The sequence below is a fragment of the Zalophus californianus genome, chromosome 16 (genome assembly GCF_009762305.2).
Source record: "Zalophus californianus isolate mZalCal1 chromosome 16, mZalCal1.pri.v2, whole genome shotgun sequence".
Classification (NCBI taxonomy): Eukaryota; Metazoa; Chordata; class Mammalia; order Carnivora; family Otariidae; genus Zalophus; species Zalophus californianus.
The window spans coordinates 49,354,449-49,379,051 of NC_045610.1; the positions used below are offsets into that span (position 1 = coordinate 49,354,449).

The window sequence follows — 24,603 nt, forward strand, 5'->3', positions numbered from 1 at the left end:
TGCCATTCTTGAAACGGCAAAGTTATAGGATGGAAAATACGTGAGTGGTTGCTGGGGGCCGGGGATGGGGCCGGGGGGGAACCGCGGAGCGGGGAGGTGTGTGTGGCTCCAAAAGCCCACACACAGAAGGGATGGAACTGTACTGTTTGACAGTGGTGTAGGGGACGCGAATCTACACGTCTGATCAAGTGGCACAGAACTAAACAAACATACACACAAATGAGTACAAGGTAAAACAACAACAACAACAACAACAACAACAACCCAAAGTTACCAAGATACGTTAGAAGTGTGTCTAGGTGTCCTTGGCGGAGGGGGGTGGGAGTTTTTCAAATATAGTTACTTGGGACACCATCATGAGTGCAGCAGGACGGGCCGTGGCCCCTTCCCCAAAGGTGTGTGCATCTTAGTCCAGGAATCTGTGCATATGGTAATTTTATTGGGTAAAAGGGACTTGGCAGGTGTGATTAAGGATCCTGGGACAGAGGGACAAGCCTGGGTTATCTGGGTGGGCCCCACGTCATCACAATGGTCTTCTGAGAGGGAGGCTGTGGGGTTGGGATCATAACAGACAGAAATGGTAATACCACGGACTGTAGCCACGCAGAGGATGGAAGAGGCAAGGCAACAGGACTCCCCCAGAGCTCCTGGAGGGAGTGCAGCCCTGCCGACAACTTGACTTTGACCCAGAGAGATGGATTTTGGACTTCTGACCCCAGAGCCATATGATAGTAAACTTGTATTGTTTTAATCCACTAAGTGCATGGTTATTTGTTGTAGCGACAGGAAACCGATACAATGAGGAACATTAGGGGAAAAAAAAAAAAAAGAAAACGAACGTCCATTATTTGGAACATTTCATCCACGTGGGGTGCGGTCGTCCCTGGTGACGTCACGTGGCTGAAGTGTTACTGAACACAGGAAGCTATTTGTTTAATTGCAGAGACCGGGCTTAATGGAGATGAAGTTCAAACCACTTTTGTTCCTAAAAAACACTGCCTTCCCTGTCACCACACGTTTATAGCATCTGGTGGGTGTTAAATGGAGCAGGTACAGCTCATAATCACAGCCTGTTTAATACATGTCAGCCGGTAGAAGGCGTCAGAATAAATCCTGCATCAGGAAGTTGTATTTTTACTGTACGATCTCCCTACTCTTCATGTTTGAGAAATAGGACTATTTAAGCTCACGTTGTGCCTGGAGACAGTGATGTGTGAGTTCTTTGGGGGGCAACCCCCCCGAAGTTATGTATCAAGGTAACATGTCGCCTTTGGCCATGTCATTGAGAATTTAAATTTCTTTCTTTCTTTTTTTTTAAGATTTTATTTATTTATTTGACAGAGACACAGCAAGAGAGGGAACACAAGCAGGGGGAGTGGGAGAGGGAGAAGCAGGCTTCCCGTGGAGCAGGGAGCCCGATGTGGGGCTCGAACACAGGACCCTCGGATCATGATCTGAGCCGAAGGCAGATGCTTAACGACTAAGCCACCCAGGCGCCCTGAGAATTTAAGTTTCTAAGTAAATGTTCGAAGTCTGTGTTTCCACACTGGGCGGATAACAAACAAAATAAGGAAGCTCTTAACAATGGGAAAAAAAAATTAAGCTTCCTTTTTGGAATATTGGCTACCACAGGGGGCTCTACCACGTACAAAACACCTGTATTTGGCATTTCTGTCCTCAGAGCAATTCTACGAGGAGGATATTATCATCTTCAACTTGCCACTGTGGACACGGGGGCAGAAAGGCTAAGTCACTTGCCCGAGTTCCCAGAGCCTGTGAAGAATAATCAGGAAAGAAGGACACTTTGGTCTGACTCCTAAGCTCATGTCGCACCTACTACCTCTAAGACAAACACGTGGGGCAACAGGTTAAAAATATGCCACACAAGCTGCCAACAGCGAACACGAGAGCTCTCCAAAGAGGGAAGGTTGGGCTAACTTTGATTCTGTTACCTTCTATAAGCTGCTGGAGCTCAGCTGGGAGGAACCCGTTTCATCCACAGAGCTGTGTGTGGATAGGAAGTTGGCTACACAGTGATATAGGTTATAGGTATACATAGGTATATATAACCCACCCAGTCACTGGCGTGCAGGAAGGCTCATAAGAAGACGAAAATTACCCAGACTCTCTCATAACAGGGGTGCCTGGGTGGCTCAGTCGGTTAAGTGTCCGACTCCTGATTTTGGCTTAGGTCATGATCTCAGGGCCGTGGGATCGAGTCCCAGGTCGGGCTCCACGTGGAGTCTGCTTGAGATCCTCTCCTTCTGCCCCTCCCCACTGGCTCACTCACTTGCTCTCTCTCTCTCTAATAAATAAATCTTTTTTTTTTTTTTAAAGAATGTTATAACAAAGACGAAGCAGTCTGGCCACCGCTGTAATCGCACATCTTGGAACCACTCTGCTTACAACCACACTGGAATGTTCTTCCTAGATTAAACACCATGATCAATTCCAGTGGGTCATTTAGGGCACTGATCACTCTGATTTTACTAAAAAGCTGTCATCGGAACCACCTTTTGATCCAGTTTTCCCATGCAGAGCGTTTTTACAAGCACTATCCCCCACCCCCTTCTCTGCCCAACAGTGTGGCTTAAATTGTTTTGATGATGACGGTGTAAGAAACACATTCTACCACACACCTAGCTTACAGATACACAAAACAAAGTTCCATGAAACAAGACATACTCTTACTATGCACTGAGCTCTCACAGTTGCTTTCTATTTTGCTCTATTTAGTTTAGCCTATTTTGTGGCCACTGACTTGGTGATTCGCTAATGATTCTATACCCCAGGGAGGGGGTTGTAGTTGTGATTTGAAAGGTCTGGTCTAGAAACCAAGGAGAATCGGGGTCCCTACCTCTGGGGCAATGTAATCTGGCGTCCCACAGAAGGTCCTGGTTGTGACTCCATCCATCATGTGTTCCTTGCACATCCCAAAATCGGCAATCTTGATATGCCCTTCTGAATCCAGCATGACATTATCTAACTTCAGATCCCTGTAAGGAAGCAGGAGAGCATCAGCGTCCTTCCCACGACATCACACGGTCTGCTCTGGAGCTAGTGAGACAGAAAGATCTCTGACTAGCTGCCACCTCAATGGCGTATTAACTACGAGTCCTACGGGTAACTACTACGGTCCGGAGAACCGGAACCAGGAATGACTGGGTTTTGTTTTTGTTTCTGAAATCTCCAGAGCCTACTGTAGTGCCTAGGACACAGTAGGTATTTAATAAATGCACACCGAATAAATGACTAAACGGTTGGACTAGCAATCCCCCAACCTTGGCCAAGCATGTGAATTACCAGATTCCAATTTAGCAGGTTTGGGGCAGCTCCCAGCCATTTGATTTACTAGGATCCCACACAAGGGGGCCTGGCACACAACCAGGTTTGCCAAATCCCAGGTTCAGAACAACCTCGCCAGGTCACACACGTGTGGCCATTGCATTCTGCTTGGTGCCATGGGTCCTTTTACTCTTCAGTTAATCCTGGAAGACATTCTCCTTTCTTTGGCATCAGACTTTCACTGTTGCTAACCACCTGCAGAATTTAATTCACTAGTTTTTCCTCTGCCTCTCCCCAGCTCCCCATGTTCTTCTCCCGCTGAGCATCTATTAACAGAAATTCGGTTTCCACTGCTCCCTGACCTTCATTACAAAAAAAGGCAGAGGAAGGAACTGTCAGTGGAGAAAAAAGCATGTTTTCTTGTGGGAAGCAGAAATGAGATATACAAAATCTTTTGAGGTCCAGAGATCAGAAAGTGGCTCTGATTTGCCTGCAGGCTGCAGACAAAGGTAGGTCCTGGGAGGTCTCTTGTTACCTCGAGGGTTCTCAACAACGTGTCTTAAGTCCCCATCACAGAATCAACACGCACACGGAGGTCCAGGGGTCCGGGAAAACTCCCAGATGCCCTGCTGGCTGCAGAGCCTCAACACACACCTGTAAATGATTCCTCTTTTATGAAGAAAGAACAATCCAATGGAAATCTCTGCTGCATAAAATCTGCAAAAGAAAATGCTCATCAGGCTTGCTGGCTTGCTCTCTGGATTTCTGAATATTTTGTACCCTCCAGCTCAGGCATCAAGGCGGCAAAAGAATGTAAGACCCTGGGATGATCAGAGATCAGCATCACCCTGCAGATGACAAACCTTCACCCTTCCCTTGGCCATTTTAGCACTTTCACCTCCCCGAGGAACTTCACAGCTAATAAGTCAAACAGGCAGGTTTATTACCTGTCTAGAAACAAGCACTTCTTGTCTGGACAGTTAATTTACTGCTTACAGGAAATTTCCAATACGATCTCTTAAACGGTGGCTGCTAGAGTAGTCTGTGTCAGGACTGGGGAAGAGTGGGGAAAATGTCCATTTTCCTATTCATGGACAGAATGCATTAGTGTTTGGAAATGCAGTGATTCCCTGGAAGATGGAGGAGCATGTGTGATGTGCTCTGTAGCTGGTGTTCTCACCGTCCCCCACCCCCCAAGCGCTGGGGTAAATGAGACACACACCATGATTCATACTCGAGTTTACCCTTTTAAATAATTCATAATAACTCAGAGTAAATGCTGAAAGAGGTTTTAAAATGTGCATAGCATTTAGGAATCTTTGAAGTCTGAGAAACCACAAGACTGCGTCTGTGCAAACCTCACACCCGGGAGGCTTAAAATCCACACGGCGTCTACACAAGCAGAGAACAACCTCTGGTGATAAGGACCGAACTCTTACAGGGAGGGCTGGGGGGGCACCTCTGAGGGCCGGCAGGGGAGCAATGGGATGGGAGAGGGAAAAGCAATGGGGTTACAGGCCACTTTTACATGATTTCTCATGCTCTTCTGTATTTTTAAAATAAGAACTTTCTAGCAACACAAGTACACAACATAAGGGTGCTGGATGAGACACCTTGATGTCACCTCATAATGTAAGGTGGCTGTTCTGCTACTTGCTCTTTACAGCTCTGGCACCAAGCTTTACTTTACAACCCGAGCATTTTGATGCTTTCTAACTAACAGAGTTAGTTAGATAAAGTTAGATAAAGACAGGCATTCCTGAAAGTTGAAAAGTAAAAATCTAAATAGAAAAAAAATCATCCCCCTTCAACAACAAAAATCTGATTGGCGTTCGTGTCTTTGATTAATAAAGACATCTGAGAATGAAAAAAAAAAGAAAGAAAAAAATCCCCCTTTGCATTTTTTTTTCAGCTTGCTACCAAAGCATTCCCTCTTCTGCCTTCAGCCAATCTTCCCTAAGATGCATCAACCCACACAGGCCGAAAGTTCTTCAGATTTATCTTTCAGATCGAACATCGGCCAGGATCCAATGAACATTCGCTAACTTGATTAATCGGGGTACATGCCCACGATGCAACCTCCCCGAGGGAAATGAAATAGCTATTTGTATACATCTGCTTTTGCCATGTGTCCTGTGACCTCCTGGCCCCTGGAAAACAGGGTGAGTTTTCAGGTACCAAGGTCCCCCCTTTCATGGGCCATGTCTCTCCCGGCTGCTGCTGACTCCTGCATCCCAATCAAACCCTCCACACTGCTCATGATTCTCCCCCAAACCATCTCCTCCTTGGCGGCTGCCCATTCCCAAACCTAAAACGAGGTGTCACTCGGAGAGGTGGCCAGTGTCTCTGTTCTACACTGAGTTCTGCTTTTCTTCCTCCAGAACGTTTCTCAAAGACCCTTACTCCTCTTTGGCTCCAAGGTCAGGACCTGATGAAGGTTCCATTCTTTCTCCTCTGTCTAGATTTTCACCAGCCCCCTTGCACCTGTCCCTACTCCCAGCTTCCCCTCTCGGTCGCGGGGCTCTGTGAAAACTGGGCCTGATGGTGTGAAGCCACACTGAAGCGCCCCCCACCCCCCGCCAAGCCTTCCATGGTCCTCAGCGGGCTCCATCAGGCTCATCAGCCAGAGCCCCTGCACCCCCTTCTGCCCTGCTGGCTTGGGCATTCCCTGAGGATGTTCTTTCCCCACTCCCCTCTTTACCAGGGCTCGCGTGCCACCTCTAATGTTGTGGCCACACAGTACAATTGTTGGGTGACTTCTCCTACCCTGGGTCAAGTGGTGAGCTCCTGGAGGGCAGACAGCCTTTCCCACTCCCGGTGCCTGGTGTGTCATGAATGTACAATAATCGTTTAATAACGAGTGGCTGACTCAATCCATGAGGATGGAATTGGGTGACAGGGGGATACACCAGCATCTCCAACCGACTGGAAGTATAATGAACCTCTCCTTCTGAAGTGTCGATGGGCCCAAACCAAGAAGTCGGCCCCCTGGGAGGAGATGGTGCTCAGCTCCGAAGTGGGCAAAGCCCCACTTCCATGTTTCACCCAGCAGCAGTCCCCGTGTGCTGTCTAAATTAAGGGACTTAAAAAAAAAAAATACTCACACTGCTTGTGGTTCCTTAAATTTTCCTACTTGCTGAATGTGGTACATGAGGTCCCCGCCATTGACGTATTCCATGACGAAATACAGCCGGTCCTGAAGATGAAGTTTCAACACGTGAGCAGGGCTTGGCCACCGGCCGAGAGTCTTCCTTCACTCTTTCTAAACTGTGTTTTGCTTTCTCATTAGTTAGTAAACCATGGGCTACCCTGGCAGATCTGCTCAGTGGAGCCCTGCAAAATTTTTCTTCCCGAATAAAAGTCATAAACCCTACTGCATGAGGGCCTTGGGAAGTATAAAGTCATTAACTGTCAACATGGTTGCCCCCTCCTGGTTCCGTATGTTCTCTATTGTTGTAACGGCCTTCTAACACTCTTCCCCTTTCTCCTGCACACTTAAGACATGTCTAAGTTAGTGATGATGTGAAGAATCCAAATGGGCCAATTATTTACTTTTAACGAGTGTTGCTGGTTCGCAGCATCTGGGAGGCAAACCCCAGTGATGTAGTCATGTGTTTCCACTGGAAGCTTCTGAAAACAAATCTTGTGAGTTAGGCTGGGCTCCTAAATTATAAATGCTCAGTGATATTTACTGTGGGGAAGGGGACTATACATGGAGAGGCTAATCCAATGTGCTTCTGCATCATAATAGGCCCAAGTATTGTTTTTTATTTTCTCTGTCACTGGTGTGCTCAATGTCAGCGCCATGGAGGGCGTACATCATAGACCCCAGTAAAGCTGCATATTTACGAGGACATTACAGTGGGGTAAATGGGGGAAAATGGGGTTGAACAGCCAAGCAGCTCACGGCACAGCACACCCAGGTGAAAGCCAACCTCTGCTCACTTCTAGACAATGTCACCATTTTGCAGAAGTTATTAAACATTGAAGTGCTGCACGGGGAACGGAAGATAACAATGAAGTTGGTGCTAGCAGCCGGGAAACAGCTCCCGGAGCTTCCTTCTCTAGCCTTCCTGTGATGAATTTTAATTCCATCTTTATTTCCGTGTTTTGCTGCTCCCTGGAGCTTCATCCGTGTAACCAGGGTGATAGGATCCAGGCTGGGATTCGCAGACATGGCTCCCCATCTGGCACATTGCTCCTCCCTCCTGGGCACTATTTAGGTGCTGCTGGGAGAAGGGACCGGCCGTGCTGCCAGTGCCAGGCTGACACACAGTGGCCGGCGCCCGGCTCTGCAGCCCCTGGCCCGCCCCGACACTGCGCAGTCATTCGGAGATTCTAAGCTCCAAGAGCATTGAGGGGGACCTCCCAAGAGATTTTTAAAGAGAGATGCAAGACAGAAGGTCATTTTATGGCCAGTAGAAAGTTGAAAATAATTATAATCATAAGAGTAATAATTATAGCTACTGATTATTGAGTCACATCTTAAAAAGGGCAGGTGCTGAGGATGGAAAGCCTGTCTTTGGGTGTGCCTGACAATGGTGCCCTCGAAATGGTTGTATTTCTTGCGGGCCACCTGCAAGCTCCATGCCAGGGCCCTGGCCCCACAATGGGCTGATCAGTGCTTCGGAACTCTCTTGCCCTCTTTTTTGTTATACTGTAAGACAGGGCTTGGCAAACTTTCTGTAAAGGGCTAGACAGCAAATACTTTAGGCTCTGGGTGTATCTTGCAACGATTCAACTCTGCCTGTGCCGCAGGAGAGCCACTGTGGAGGACAGGAAAATGAAGGAGCCTGGCTGTCTTCCAAGAAAATGATTCACGGACCCTGAAATGTGAATTTCATCGAATTTACACATGTCACAAAATATTATTCTCTTTTTCTCCTCCGACCTTTCTTAAGAGCTCATGGGCTGTACAAAACAGGCCAGACTGCCAAGCCTGCTGTGTGCAGTAAACAAGAACACACTCTTTTATGAGATCAAGTTTCCTCGGGTTCTAATGCAATGCTTAGCAACGGGACCCATAGCCTTCAAAAGCCAGGACTATGGGTTATTTTATTGGTGTTGTTACCCCAAGTCTTAGCACATGGCCTTGTATAAGGAACATACCTTTGTACATTTGTACCTTATACAACGTACCTTTGGTACAAACGTTTGCTGAATTAAATAGAATTAGTGCCAAGCCTATAAGCAGGGCACATCCCAGAGAGGGGACTCCCCAAATTTACCAGCGGCATAAGAGTGAGAGGCTTTCTTGAGCCTTCTCCACTGGAGGAAGGTTGATTCAGATGCTTAGAACACCGGCTTCGGGAGTGGCCCTTGAGAGCACGCCATGTGTGGCACCACAGATAGGCACCCCTGGGGGCCTTACCACTGTCTGAAAGCAGGAGTGTAGCTGTGTCAGGAACGGGGGCTTGTCCAACAGGGCTAGGACTCGCTTCTCCACCATGGTGCACTCCACGTCATCATCTTGAATCACCACGTCCTTCTTCAGGATTTTGATAGCATACAGTTCCTCTGTGCCCTTCCGGTCAGCAAGCATCACCTGGGAGCAGACGAAAGGCAATCTGAAAGCTTCAGAAGCGTACTCTGGTACTGGGGGTTGGGTGGGGGAACCCGGTCAGGTGGCCGTTCAGTTGGCCTACACTATATATTCATAAAGTTCCGCTTCATGTGCAAATTTTGAAATCTCGCACATCAGCGCAGATTACATTCCTCCAGCACGGTGTAATTTAGAAGCTGTCGAGATTTGTACGCTGCGCGGGCTATAGCCACATGATGGCGCTATGGTGGACACAGGAAGGAATATACGCGTCCTCGGTATTAGCCTTGAAGTGTGCACATTTTTCAGGAGCATCCTTTGGGCAAAAATGTGACTGGCCTTTATAAACTCACGAGTCGGGAGCCAAGACAAAGAAAGAGGCGGGATTGGAAATCATTTCCTGGGTCTATCGTAAGATCTGGAGCCACAGAAGCCAAATGCAGACAAATAGGTTCTACAAATCAACTTTTAATTTTTAGTTGTGAAAATTATTGGTTCAACCAACATTTTGGAGCACCTGCTCTGTTCTCAACCGGGAAATGGGGACACACAGTGAAACCTCTGTAGCTTTCTGGATACAACTGTTTTTAATGAAATGAGGTGGTGGGTGGGGCGCGGGGGAATATCTGAGAAAGGAGTACAGAGAACAGGGAGATCCCAAGGGCGGCTCTGGAAACCTCAGGGAGCACAGGACCCATCCCGGCAGTCTCTGCAAAAGCCCCTCCGCCTCAGAGACAACCGTGCCCTTACCTTTCCAAAACTCCCTTTCCCCAGCACCATGAGGAAATTGAAGTCGGTGAGTTTCACTCTGTCCAGGTTGTTGGAAGGTTGTCTCCTGTCTTCTGAAGGACTGATTACTTTGTTACCAGCAGGGCCAAGCTTGGCTTTCTAAACAACAAGCACACAGGTGAAATCGATGGGTCATTTTTCCCAGGAAAAAGAGTGATGGAAAGCATTTAACTAAGCTTGAGGGCAGCTGGGGGTGGGAGGTGGGATGAGGGCAAGAAATCACAGGGTGATGAAATATTTATTCAAAAGTCAGTGGCTATATTTACCCTAAGGGCAATATCTGCAAAGTAGCAAAAAAAAAAAAAAAAAAAAGAAAAAAATTGCCCTTACCTATCAAGAGACAACTCTTTGCATAGTTAACCAAGTCAGGCTGATTTTCATTCTAGGACTTAGAAGTTAACTTCTTGGGGAAAACGGTGTTTCACAATGGTTAACATAATACAAGAAATAAACTGTGCACTGATGCTTTTCTAATCCGTAGATTTTCCAATTTGATTCATCTGCCTAAAGGAAACTTGGATCCTAGCAAAAAGGGGTTCCCTGGGGAGGAAACTTTTGACCGGCAAGCTCAGGGATGATTTATTGCCACTTTAAAAGGCATAGTAAGAACATAGGGTTTTGTTTTTTTTTTTAAGTTAAGAGTTGAACTCAGGAAAATGGTGATATGCATGAGAACCTGGGTTCACACAAAATACACAGCAGCACCCTTTGAACCTGAAGCATCCCTGGTCAGTGACCTGTCAGTTACCAGAAGGCATTTTTATAAACCAGGCTCATGCTACACACTGGTGCTGGAGAAACTACACCCTCATTACTCTGATTGAAGAGTTAGAGTCTCGGGTCAAAGGTGGAGGAGAGCAAGGAGGCTCAGCCGAAAAGGAAAGGCTGATGGGATCACGTGGGAAGGTCTCAAAGGTCAGCAAAGGAGCCCAGGAAGAATCTCCCCCCAGACTCTGCATGGAGAACATCTGCCTGACTGTGAGGGCTCCAGCTGCTGGACATATCAGCTGCTGAAAAGGCCAGGGTCCTGCAGCGTGGCTCAACTGCCACAACCACAGCCCTGAGCCCGACGGCAAAGACTGTGGCATTGGATACGTTCTGAATGATAAGGTGCACCCCCTGCCCTTCCGCAATGCAGCAGACCTAAGTGCAGCTTTGAGTTTCCGAGCAGGTGCCAGACAACACTCAAGTCAATGTGGTTACCAAAAAGGTGTGTAGGACGTAAAGAAGGCATCCTGGGCTTTACTACGTGACCAGAGCACTCTCTTGGGGGAAGATGGGGGATGTGCCATGTTTTCTTTAGCAGCAGAGGCAGCTTTTGAGGAATCACCCATACTCCCTTACAGCAACAGTGTCCCTTTATCCCCACCTTGTGTCAGGCTCTGTGGAAGAGGTTTTGCATTATGGGATCCAGCCGTCTCTGGATCCCCAGGCCTCACACAGTGCTTGGCACAGGGCGTGCGCTCTACGTTCTGGCTGAATAAGGAAATGAAGCTTGAATGTGATCATCAGATGCTGTGCTGTTAGGTGATACTTTTCTGTGGCAAAAATAACATGTTTCAGTAAGGATCAAACCTCATGGCCTGAGTACGTGCTCGGAGGTAAGCATAGCCATGTAGGCAGAGACATTAAGACATGGAGGAAAGATGGCCCCAACTTTTCTGCAGAGACCTTAAGACATGGGGGAAAGACCGCCCTCACTTTTTTGCTTCCAGGCTGAAAGTATTTAATACAGCTGTCCTATATACCTCTATTGGCAGTGCCCGGTGGGACACACACATGAACCTGGGGGTCACTGGATACACCGACACTCTTTAAAGACAAAAACCTGAACTTCAGTGATACATAAATTGGCCTCCCCTTTGACAGAGGATGGAAGGAATGTCTAGACAAACTTGTGAGAAAGAGCCAAGATATAACCACTAGTGTTACCTCAGGACCCCCCCTCAACTGCAGGACCAGCCCCGCCCTCTGGAAGCCAGGAAGCAGGAATGCAGGAGCACCTGGCTACGGGGTCCCAAACAGACCAGGTTCGACCACTCGCCGCTGACAAAGTCCAAAGGCAGACAAACGATGGCTGGTGAAATGAGAAAGTAATTTATTTCAGGGAGGCCAGCGCCAGGAAGACAGTGGACTAGTGTCTCAGAGACTGTCTCCAAAGGGCTGAAAGCACTCCCAGGATTATGTAAGGAGAATGTTGGGCAGAGGCCAGTGGGTACATGCATGCAGCTGGGCAGTGAAGGTCAAGTTGATTGCTGTCTTGGGGTCAGTCATGCGGGGTCTTGCTGGCTCGGGGCATTCCTTATTGCCGGAGAGGGTAGTTTCGGTCCCCATCACGGGACGCTCTGCCCGAGTTAAGGGAGAAGATGGAAAGGAGAACTTAATCAATTAGAAGGTAGAGACTGGGATCAAAACGGAGGTGGCGGATAGCGGAAGTCCTCTTTCACGCCAAACATATGTCCCAGGAATGATTCCAAGTTGATAAACTTTCGGGTGTGTGTCGTCAAAATTGCAATGAACAATCAGGAAGTTCAAGTGTGAGATGAGGATACCCACGATGCCACTTTATTCTGTTCTTTTGATTTTTAAAAAGAAACGTTATCAGAAAAAGGCACAAGGAGATTGATTTTATTTTGTCGGGAACTTCACAGTAAATTCTGAAAAGATGGACTCAGTGCTCTGAGGGGCTTGAAACAGTCAAAGAGCATCTTCATCTGGGTGAGGCTGTGATCGGGCTGGGGCTGCCCATGAACACCCAGCTTCCATCTAAAGCATGGGGCTCCTAACCAGAGGTTCCAGACTTGAGAATTCCTAGAGTCCCGGCTCCTTCCTCCTTTGACACTTCAGCACCACAGACAGCAGCCCACGGAGTGACCTCCGGACAGACACTGCCCTCATTGGGGGCCATACCGAGCAAAGACTCCGAGTTTTGTGCTGTTCCTTAGTCCAGTTACAGGGAAAAGATTGTCCCCAAAGGGGGATGTAAATGCAAGAAAAGCATTTTTGCATTTGAGTACTTCTGAATCCGACTGCAGTAGGATCTTAGATTCCGCTCTGAAATCAATCCGCGAAGTTTGGGCGGAATGTCGACAAAGGAGTCTCCTGCTCCGGGGAGGGGAAGCTGGAGGGAGGAAGGACACCGGCTTCTTGCCCTGCCCCGGGCAGATTCCATTCTCATGCCTCTGGAGCCAGAAGCAGAGTTGGGTTCCATGTGGCTGGCAGAGCAGGGGGATGGTTTGGAAGGAGACAGGCCAGGCTGCTACACTGACCTCATTCTCTATCAGGGGGCAGGCTAGAAAGCAGCCTGGCCCAGGGGACGAGATGGAGTTCTCCCCAGCTCCTGGCAGCCCTGAGATAGGAGCAGCCTGGGGGGGCTTCGTGCAGCTAGCCTTCTGACACACGGCTTCCACATTTCCCCTCCACAATATGCTTCTGGAGTCATTCCCACGCTGCCACTGCGGGCCCGGCTGCCGGATGGCATGGAGCCATCGCCAATATGGAGTTTGCAAAAGCAGCTCTTCCATGATAGCAAATCCTCAGTGGTCCGGGCCTGACTCTGGCAAGTGCCTCGCTCACCCTGGGTCTAATCAATAGCACAGCTGGAGGAGACAGCCAGTGGCTATCCTAGCAGCTGTGCAGCTGGGGGTGGCGGGGAGCAAATGACCTCCAGGAGGGTGCTCTACACAGCCTCCACCTCCAGTCTGCATTCAGGCAGCCTCTGCCTCCTGATTCTCATCCTTTGCCCCTCCCCCCTGCCTCCCCCTCCCCCCATGCTGTGGGAGTGCAGTCCCCCACCCCCTCCCGGGCTGACTTCTCCCTGTCTGCAGGCTTTAGCTTGCTTGCCATCTCTCCAGAGGACTCCTCCCCAAATACTGGCTGCCATTCTCCCCTCCATGGCCCTGCTCTCAAGAGCGCATAGGGCAACTTGTGAATATTTATGGTGTATCTGTTTAATGCCTCTTCCGATCACACTGTACAGCCAATCCATCAACGGGTCGTGCCAAATCTACCTGCAGGTTAGGTCCAGACTCTGGCCTCTTCTCTGGGGCTCCTTTACCACCTCTCTGTCAAGGTGGCCCCACCTCTAGTGTCCCCAACTCCTGTGACCTCCCTTTTAGTATATTCCCTGGAGGGACCCTGTCATGCTTCTCTGGCTTCCTATCTGCTGGACAGAAAAAGGCCGAGTTGTCACAAAGGATGAGGAAGAGACCCTTGGCTGTCAGTTCTGTCTCCGACCTTGGTCCCACGACTCCCCCAGCCACTCCATTCCAGCCTCCAGTCTTTGGTCGCTCTTCCCCCATCAAGAAGGAGGCATCTTCTTGATGCCTCCTTCCTCCTGGGATTTCCAACCTGTGGCAGACATTGTCTATGACCCGCCCACATCCCCTGAGCTTTTGGCTCTGCACCCCTGTGCACATCGGAGGCTGTCCGCGGGTTCTGTTGGGGCCGTGCCTGCAGAGCAAGCCTGAAATGCCCATGTTGCTACCCCAGGAAGTCGTGGCCTCGACTGGCCGCACAAGAAAGCGGGTTGCATGCCATCTCCCTAGCTCCCCAGCAGGACTGAGCTCCAGTGTATCCAGCATCGGGACCATCTGGAGAACTGCCATGCCCTGATCTTGGCTGGCTTCCTCCCTTCCCTGGGTCACATCCCTGCTCCTCCCCTCCCCACCCCCACCCCGCCCAGGTCTTCGGGGATCACTTCGCGAATGAACTCCTTGCTCTCAAAACCCTGTGGCAGAGTTGATTGATCTGGGGAACCTAAACGAACAGATGAACATTTTCTGAGGATTTGCTGATCTTTCTTATTAGACCGTGAGGTCCTGGAAGGCAGAGTAAGATGGTCCTTACTTTGTGTCTTTAGGTCAAGCACTGTGCTGGGTACACAACTGCACATTCACTGAATATCTCATTGATTGATTGATTCATTCAAAATCATATGTCTTCATTAAGTCCTACAACAGAATTTGAAGAGGCCAAATCATGAATGGTACAGTCAGCTGGTAGCTAATACCAGCCAGCCATCTGCCCAACGTTAATACAGAAAAGTGGCTGTTACCAGGTATGTCGTTTCAGAGGGTGGCCCCTGGACACTGTGCATCTGGATGTTCAAATATAATCGGAACTCCTCCCTCAAGCAATTACTGGTCACGCTGGGACAGCCACAGACAAAGGCTGTGAGGGCATCTCTGCCTTTAGGGAGGTTGGCCACACAGTGACCCTCCCCAGAGGCCACCATGCTGGACTAGTTAGCTAGGCCAGTGAGCTGAAACCGTGCCCTCAGAAGCTTCTCTGAAGGGACATTCCTCCGGTGAGAAGTCCTGATTGCCCTGGACTTCACTGGAATCCACGGAAGACCAACAGTGAGCCTTTGCGCTGACGGTTCCTTTCTTTAAGCTTTTGAGTGGGTTGTTTGGCAACTGGTCTCCTGGCAGGACCGAGTCCTGCCCTTCTCAGCTTGCGTATTATTGGCATAACTAGTTGTCATGAATATAATTCAGACTTCACCAGGAGTGCAAATAAAATGAATATATGTCCAGGGATAAAGCTGAAGCCGATGGCCTAACTGCAGAAATTTTAGCATACCCAAGGAGGCCTCAGAATAAGCAGGCCAACATCCTTTCCTATAGCAATACAGACACGCCCTGCACGGCCAGACGCCCTCCTGGGCTGTGTGCACAAAGGGGAATTCACACCTGGAGAGGAGAGGCAGAATGCCTCCCAAAGCCTGGCATCCAGAGGAGGGAGCAGAGCATTGACTGGGGCTGGAGCTGGAAGCACATATGAGCCTGCTGGTCATGCTCCTTGCTGATAAGTCCCAAATCTTGAGTTCTTGCTCAGGACACATTTTGATTCGACTCATGGGTCCTTGTGGGTAAATTTAGAACATTCCACCACTTATTCCACAGATATCTGTGTGTCTGTCATGCCCCAAACATGGGGCCAGATGCTGGGGAAATCAGATCAATATGATGTAGCCTTTCCTCCGGAGAACCTGCAGTTCAGAGGTACCGTGGTCTATGTCCCTGTTAGTCAACGTGTGGTTTGTGGATCAGCTGTACCAGCACCGCCTGGAGGCTGGCCAGGAATGCAGATTCCTGGGCCCCACCCCAGATCTACGGAACAGGAACGTGCAGTTTTAACAAGATCCTCAAGTGAGTCCTGTGCATGTTTCAGATGTGCTAGTCTAAGTCAGAATGTTTCTCCAAGTTCAAAGTCCCTTCAGAGTCCCTGGGACCTTTTCCACCTTCAGCAATCTTCAATTATCATATAAAATCAATGGCAAGTTCTGGAAAGAGCCCCAGACTTTGGTTCCAGAGAGTTTAGATCAAATCCTGGCTTTACCCATTTTTGCTGTGTGACTCTGGGCAGATGATATGGCCTCTCTGAGTGTCAGATTGCTCATCCATAATATAGTAGTACCAAGACCTCTGTATCCCTGGGCTATGCTGAAGCTGAAATGAGGAATCCTTTGCAAGAGCCCCCAGCGCAGAGCCTCCCATCACATCCTTTACCGGGGTCTTCTTTTCTTTGCCCCAGGAAGGAGAAGGTGCACTTCCCTCCGGCTCCTGGCCTTGAAGGCCTCTGTGAGCAGCTGTAGGTCACCTGGGTCAGGGTTCTGCCAGGCTGACTCATGGCCCAGAAACCCTGTGATTCTGGTATGTGTCAAGCCTGCAGACAGGCTCTGCAGGAGCTCAGGACCCGTGGGGAGGCCGCAGCAGATCCCCTGTGGGCTTCCCTGCTTCTGTGCCCTCTCGGTGGGGTAGGAGAGGAACTGGGTCTCAGCTCTAGCTGCTCTCCGATTTCTGGAGCATCTTCTGTAGCTCCCTCGGGGGCTAGGACCGTGCAGGAAAAGACCTTGACTTAGGGTGCTCTCCCCATTGGAAAATTTCCTAACAACCAACACGCATCTCATTTTATGAACCAGATACATTCTCCCAAAGTCCTAAGAGTCTGCAATCATTGAAGGTGTTCACAAATTTCAAGGACTCTCTTGGTGAGTTTCTGTAAAGCACATCATACAAAGTGAATCTGACTATTGCAAATCCAAATTCTCCCAGGTTGGGGCTGAAGTGTGGATGTGTGTTAAACTACCTTTGTCTCAGGAGCTGTCCATGTGTGTGTTCAGAGGCTATCCACATGCAGCTCATTATTAGGCGGGTGGGTTTCAAATGAAAACCGAGAGCTGGATCTGCCAAACTATGGCGCTGGGTGTCTATGAGGGATAGGATGGCGATAGATGTCAACTCTCTATTAGGCTGGACCATTTGCTGCTGCTGAGCTGGGATGATCTGACCTATTGCACTGCCAATTCCAATCGGTTTAACATAATACCATAGACAGTCTGCACTTTGTGAATTTCGTATAATGATTTATGCTCTAGCTTTGGTATGTGGGAAAACAGACAGACAATAAAGACACGGGGAAGTGTACAGTCACAAATCAGCAGCCCCCAATACAGTAACACCCTGGCTAGCAATCCTTCCAAGAGGTGCTAACTTATCCTCAGTAGGACTCCAAGCCTAAAGGTTTCTCTACAGTAAGGAAGCAGAGAGTTAACCGTAATTCCAAGTCTCCCGGTGGATCTGTTCTATAGTTATGGAGCCTCTGGGTAACCCTCCGAAGTATGCTATAATGCTTCACCTTATTCCATTGTGAATGTGTCCATTGGTACCTGTTTTGTGGCTGTGTCTTCAATAATATTATATCTCCCAGCAGAACAGAAAATATGGCTTTGATGAATATATTTATCAAAGATGTTTTGCAAAGTGTAAAGAGAGGAATCTGACAATAGAAGGTTCTACTTCTAAGATTCCAAGGGCAGACACGTCAACAATGACCAACTATAGGAGCAAATGAATAATTGTGGATTTCTTCCATAATCTTTTCTCTACAACGAAAATGTCCTGTATTCAGGGCTTCTCCGAACAATTTTGACAGTGTAAGACTGATGGCGTTTTGGTGCTGTTCCATAAACAGGTCTATCTCTGCCATATATAACCAAGGACCTTAGCATCGCGTCTTAGCCCTAAGGTGACATATTCACCTGCACCCACTGCAACATTCGTTAAATTAAGTGGTTTCAGGAGAAGAAAACCACAAGGGAACTGAAAGCCTTTTCAACGATACTGTTAACGGAATATGGCCGGTGTATTTCTAACAGCCATTGGTCACGACATCTATTACTCCCTACTCAGTAACGGGGCAACGGGTTAAGATGATGGTACCTCACGGGCACCACAGGCTCCTGGGTAGCACAGAGTAAATAAAACGCCTGCTGTTCTCTGGCTAAGTAATTTTTTGTCTTCTGGAACATGTCAGGCATGCTTGCCTCCTGAGGGCCTTTGCACTCTCTGCTCCCTCTGACCCAGACAGGAACAAGACACGCTCCCATCTCTGCTCGGGAGATGCTTTAATGCTGAGGCTTCAACAGGGCACCCTGTCCTCTCCTTTCCGTGGCGTGGATTCTCACTATCTATCATCTATTTCCCTGTCTCCCTCCACTGCAAGGAGCATAGGGGCCTTATCTGTTCTGCTCACTGATGTATCTCCAGGGCCCAGGAGAGAGTCTGGGGCATGGTGCTCCTCGAATCCTTCTATGGATGCACGTGTGCACTGGGAAAGATGATTACTTCTCATACAAGCTTTTTTTAAAAGGCAGAGTTATTGCCTTTAAAGAATTTCTACAACAATGCTGCTCCTTGTGAGCACAGTAGTATATTTACAGGCATGGAGAAAGAAAGAGAGAAGGAGAGAAGGAAAGAGAAAGAAAGAAAGAAAAAGAGAAAGAAAGACAAAGAGAAAGAAAAAGAAAGAGAAACAAAGAGAGAAAAGAGAAAGAAAGAGAAAGAAAGGAAAGAAAACAACTTAAAATATCCATAGTTTCAATGCCCAGAGAGAATCACTGTTAACATTTTGCTGTATATCCTTCTAAATGTTTTCATGTTTTCTTCTTTGACATAAACAGAATTACACTGTTTGCAACCTGCTTTATGCCTTAGTGTGTTGTAAACTTTTTCTCTGGAGGCACTCTTCTGCCACATGATTTCAGTGACTGCATCATACCCCGCTGTGTGGTTCTACCACAGTGTATTTAGCCTTTCCCCTATTTTGGACAGCTACATTGTTTCCAATTTTCAGTTTTCAATAACACAGAGATGAACTATTTTGTATTCCAAACCTCCGCGCACATCGCCGGTCTCCCTAGGATGGATTCCTGACGTGGAACTGGCTAGGTCAAGAGGGACACGGCAAAGGCTGGTGCCCAAAGCCAGACGCTTTAATCTGACCATGAATGTGAGACGGGAATGGGGAATCCAAAGAGTCAAGACAGCCTGATTCCTGAAGGCAGGATCTTGGTTTCTTTCAGGTCTTGTGTCTGATTTCGTGGTAGGAATATCTGATTGTCTTTTTTTTTTTTTTTTTTTTACCCCCCCTTCAGATTCGGTAATCCAACCTACAGCTATAACCTGGAGGCATGTGGCTAGGTGATTCCTCCCGTACAAGTATGCCAACACCTGCTGACGAGTTTTCTCCTGGCACTGGGGATCAGAGATGGCCGGCAAATCACAGGTGTGCATCATTCATTCTTCTGCAAGGAGTTCTCAGACCCAGGGACTGTCAGCAGCAGAAGGGTCCTTGGGAAGGTCTGCCCTGCCTTTGGTTAGGTGAAGACACTGAGGTCTAGAGAGCTAACTCCACTACCCATGGCTACTGAGCCATTGAGACAGTACTGCGGGCGGGGGTAGGGGGAAAGGGAAGGATGTTACTTCCCTCTATACTGGTCCTTGAAACAGGACCCCGGATCATCTGGCGGAGGATCATTCCCCTGAGATGTAATGTTGGACCAACAGCACAAGGGTGATAGACCTTTTTGTATTTAGAAGGAAGCTGGAGATAAGGTAACCCAGGTCACCCACGTTACAGACGTGGCAACTGGCTAAGTGATGTGTCTAACTCCATCTTCGTCCCTGGGCTCTGAATCCAGACCTCTGATCTTTGAATCCAGTGCTCATCCGCCTGTAGCAAAGGTAGGCCAATGTCTTCGGTAAAGGGATGGGTAATGAATATATTCGGCTTTGTCAGCCAAAGACGGTCTCTGTTTTAACAACCCAATTCTGCCATTGGAGTGTGAAAGCCACACGGGTGAGTGAAGGCGTGTGGCTATGTTCCAATAAAATCTTATTTACAAAAACCCGCAGTGGCCAGATTTTGGCCTGTGGGCTGCCGTCTGCCTACCCTTGCCCTGCATCACTGTGGTTAGATGTAAACAGCACATCTGTGTCTCCTTGTTAACCCACCAGAATGGCAACAACGAAGAACCTCAAATGCACTTGAACCATCCACTCTCTTCCACGGTGCCCGATGTGCTAACTGGGACGGGGACACACTGTTGCGCAACCACGCAATGTGCTGAAGGAAGTGCTTATTCGGTAGGGCAGAAATGTAAGGGAAACCACACTGAGTCATTTTCTTAATAAGAAATATTTTTATGGGCACATCCACTTAGGCTGTCACCACTGCTGAACGAATTCACAGGGAGCCGGCCCCCGGCCTGCTGTCATGGCGACCGAGCCGCTGTCTCCGGAGAAACATCCGCACCAGGCCCAACGTGGAAAAGGCAAAGTGGTTGGTTCTTTCTGTCCTGAGTATCACACACCCCTAGGACCTTGCTGTGTTGTTGCCTTTACAGCCAGCTTTGTTCTCCCTCATTTCCCAGCTCTGTGCCCTACCTGCTGCCTCGGGCTGGCTGCTCCACGGGTATCAGGCTGAAGTACTTGTCTCGCCTGATAAACCAACCCTGGGAAGGCTACTGCCTTCAGTCCTCCCCCTGCTACTGAGACTCCAGACTTCGGTGAGGATCCGAGGTCCAAAAATTTGCCCTCAATTTTTCCCTTTGCCAAAAAAAAGACGGTCTCTTGCCAGGGGGCCGACGGCGCACATTGGTCCAGAGCCTTCCGGAAGGCACCATGGGAGGGGATGTGGCCAAGGCATAGTACGGTTAGAAAGCCCTTGGTACTTAGTACTTTGTGAAACCTCTAATCCTTCTGCTGCCTGGAATGTCCCCCTTTGGGGTTAATACTGCCGTGGCTTTATGAGTCAGCTGTGGCAGGCTCAGGAGCCTGGGAACTCCTGGAAGCTGTCAAAGTCAATGGTTTTCCGGACAGTTGGCTCTATTGCTTAGAAGTGGGGAGGTCTCTGCTGCTAAGAAAGAGTGGATGTGAACGGGCTGGGGCCCAGGCAGGCCAGAACAGACCACAGGAGTCCCTCAGACCTGGAGAAAGCCTGGACTTCTTGCCTTCTTGGCACCTTGTCATTCCATAAAACCAAGGAACAACTGGGAACGTAAAGTGGTGATCCCATCTTCTGGTCCATCAAAAACGTAAAGAGAGAGTCACGAGTTCCTAAGGATCTTCTGTGTGCAACTTTTCCTGGAAATCTTTTATTTGCAAGTCTTGACTGCCCTCTTGTGGTGTTTTATTTTCTGGAGCCATTGCATTTGGACTGGGATCTTTTAGTAGAGATATGCCTAAGGTTCCCTAGTCCACCCTGCAGAGGTAAAACTCTTACAAATGCTCAAAAGAGACACAGATTGTATCTTCCCAGCTCTACCGTTATAGATGATGATTCTACATCTCCGACATGAAAGCCAGACCTCTGAGAAATGCCCACCGTATGGGCCAGAAGTATGTTTTAGTCTCTGCATGCTTCATGTCTTGAAAACAACATCTCAACGGTTCTAGACCTAGGATTCCTGAATCTCCCCCCAGCCCTTCGACTGAGCTCAGACTTTGCAAGAAGCAGGGAAAAGGAGGCAGGGAGGGCTGTGAGGGAACAGGGGATGGCCCGGGGGAGCCTCTGTGTTTATCTGAAAGGTAGAAACAATCTGGGAAATTCAGTGAAAAAGACCACTGGGGAAATGCAAGTGGAGCTAAATGATCACAGAACAGCAGCTCCTGAAATCAACTGAAACACAAAAACAAAAACAAAACCCTCAACCAAGCCATAACTGGCAATAAAGCCTACGGCCCTGGGGAAAGTTCCAAACACTTCCTTCCACCCCTGTCCAGCTGCTGCCAGAGAGGTGAGCAGGACTGGGCACCGGGCAAAGGAGGCTTGACCCTGTCACCTCATGGAAGTCAACATAAACAGACAAACAAAAGGATCCTTCCCCCCAAAATACTAGATACATTTGCTCAATTACTCATTTTTTTTTTTTAATTCTAAAACTCTCTAATTGACAGCAGAAAGCATTTTGAAAGTGGGGTTGAATGCAATTAAATTAGCACCAAATTTCCACAACCATTGATTTCACCGTATCTTCACTGAGCGTTTAAAAACCACACCTGTATTTAAAAACGGAAGGCCCTAATTATAGCTCAGTGGGATACCTGCTTCCCAGGCTGGTGGTAGCTGCACTGCTCTGGGCTGCTCTCTGTCCCCCCAATCTGCCTCCCCCCCCACCCCAGGGCAACTGCCTGACAGGGAAGCAAATGGCGAGGAGCATGTCCACCAGATGTGGACTGGAATACCAGTCATGGCACTGCTGACTTCTCCGAGGCCTCAGCTTCTTCATCTGTAAAATGGACTGACGCTCCCTGCCTCCTCCTGAGTGGGGAGACCTCCCTTCCTCTAGGGACGGCGGCATCATCAGACCTTAGCAGCTGCTGTCCCACCAAAAGAGATTCTTCCAACAGGAAGCAAGCAGATGAAGCAAAGGGGCATAAATGAGCTGGGGGAGGTGGTCCCCACTGCCCTCGGGGGCACATGGCCAAGCGGTCCATGCGCTTTTGCTGTTAAGAGCTGGTCTCCAGGGCAGGAGGGGCCCTTGGGGGAGGGTGTGTATGGCTCAGATGCCTGGAGGTGGATTGGGGTCTTGTGTCAATAAGCTGGGAAGAGCTAGTAAAATTTAAATTCTTTCAATTACTGTGATCCTACCAGTACCTACAGGCTGCTGGGGCCTGGGTAGGGAGCAGGGGGGAGGGTGGAATGTGGGTCACAAAAGGAACACCCCTAGGGAGAGATGAGACCATGGCTGCATCCTGCAACCCTGGCCACCAGCTCTGTGCAGATCTGGCTACCCACCCAGGGCCACTGGCGAGAGTCATGGACTGTCCTGCCTGCCTGCTTCTTCCCAGCGTGTCAACACAGAGACATGGCCCCTGGGGGCCAGCCATGGACTGATGATTGACAGGTCTATTTTCAGAAAAAGCCACAAGGTGAAGATTAGTTCCTGAGCAAGCAAGCAATGCCACTCTGCAAAGAGGTGTGAGTGATGGCACTCCATTTTCACTGCCTGGGTCGGGGCGGAGATCCGACACACAGGTGACATTTTCAGGTAGCATCATCTGTGTTTCTTGTCCCAAGACCCATAACAGAAGGCACAGGAAACAAGAAATGTGCACCAACACAAAGACAAGAGGCTTCATTGACACCTCCCGACCCTGCTCCTCAACGACCTTCATTGCTGCGTGCGGGGCGCATGGGGGCGCGCTATGCCTCTAATGCACAACTGGGTCTCCCAACCCCGGGGCCCGCCGGGGTGCTCAGAGAACATGACGAAGCGTTCGTCTTAACTTTGCAATAGCTTCTCCGAAAACAGCCATGTTTCTTCTTTCCAGTAGCTGGGGGTGGGCAGAGGGAGGGTGCCGAGGGTAACGGCAGCAGCAACACTTTGCCCAGCCAAGCGCTGTTCAGTCCCCGTTTTATATTGCTTCGTTCAGTACCCCCAGCAGCCCTAGGAGGCTGGTATTTTTTATCGCCCCCATTTTAGAGATGGAGAAACTGAGGTGAGCTAAGTGGCCCATGGCCTTACAGCTAGGAGGCGGCGGAGCTGGGATTTGAACCCAGGCAGCCTGGAGCTTAACCTCTCCACCAGGCTGTGTCCCTGCAGCGACAAGGTGGGAGCTGTGCTGCCCAGCAGGCAGGAGGGATGGCAGTCCTTCTGAAGATGGGACAGCTGCTCACTGCAGGTGCGAGGGGCCGTGGTTTACCTGCCAGGAGGGGATTCAGGGAGGTGAAGGCTTTCCCCTTTTTCTTCTTCTCCCCCCCCCCCCCGCCCTTTCCCTTTCCAGCCCCATCTAAGCTTTGTGCCAGCACCCAGCTCCTTCTGCACGTTGTGAAATAGAGCCCCATACTATGTATATTATTTCTCCCTGGGATGACAAACCCTAATCACAAAGACAGAAACACACTGCCAGGCAAGAGAGATCCGGGTCACAGTAAGGACCTGAATCCCCAAGTGTGAATCCACTTCGTCAGAGTAGAGCTGTCCTCTGAAATAACAGGGTATGACAGGTGATTTCTTCGTTTTTACGCAGGAACTGTCTCCGCGTCCTGGAATGATCAAGAGGCGTCTGCTCACTCTGAGGATGTTTTCACTCTGAGGGAGGAAATCGCCGGGTGGCTCAGTGTGTCCGGGCGTGGCCAACTTCTGAAGATGTTTCTCCAAAGTGAACACGTGGCATGGTGGTGACAGCATTTTAAAAGACAAACAACAGGAGGGCGGCAACGAGAGAAATCTTGACAGATGCAAGTTTTCACACATGATAGTCACCACACTCTGTAAGACTTGTGAAACCTCAAAGAATAGTTTTTTTTTTTCCCCCTATTTTCAATAACTCTGGGTCACTAATCTCTTGTGGCCCCTGAGGGGACACATCTGTAGTGTCAGATACAAGTCTACAGAGAGAAACTTGAAAAACATTATCTACTAGATCTTTTCCTTAGTACAGTGTTTTAAAAAGAGTATCATACGTTGATTCTAGCTTAGGATCGGGGGTGGGATTTCCTCTTGCAAATTCTTCACCCAAGTATTTGAATGTTTTTAAATTTTTCAGGTGGTTCCAATATGAATATGCTGTAACGATCCAGAGTGGATTTCAATTATTAACAAAGGCAATACACTGAAGACACAGCTGGTACACGACTCTAACCAGCTCCCCAAAAGAGACTGGTGTTGTCAGAAAGGATTATGGATGAGATTTTTG

The 24,603-nt window shown here is 48.9% G+C and overlaps 1 protein-coding gene across 4 annotated transcripts in view; it reads right to left on the reverse strand.

Moving 5' to 3' along the window:
* Window positions 1-24,603, reverse strand: part of PRKCA (protein kinase C alpha) — a 392,291-nt gene that overhangs the window by 45,582 nt on the left and 322,106 nt on the right. For all 4 annotated transcript variants that reach the window (XM_027625641.2, XM_027625640.2, XM_035724576.1 and 1 more), the window contains 5 exons: window positions 9,578-9,715; window positions 8,657-8,830; window positions 6,390-6,481; window positions 3,940-4,002; window positions 2,858-2,996 (listed from right to left, as the gene is read on the reverse strand). In XM_027625641.2, the coding sequence (XP_027481442.1) occupies window positions 2,858-2,996; window positions 3,940-4,002; window positions 6,390-6,481; window positions 8,657-8,830; window positions 9,578-9,715 (606 nt within the window). The remainder of the gene's footprint in view (window positions 1-2,857; window positions 2,997-3,939; window positions 4,003-6,389; window positions 6,482-8,656; window positions 8,831-9,577; window positions 9,716-24,603) is intronic.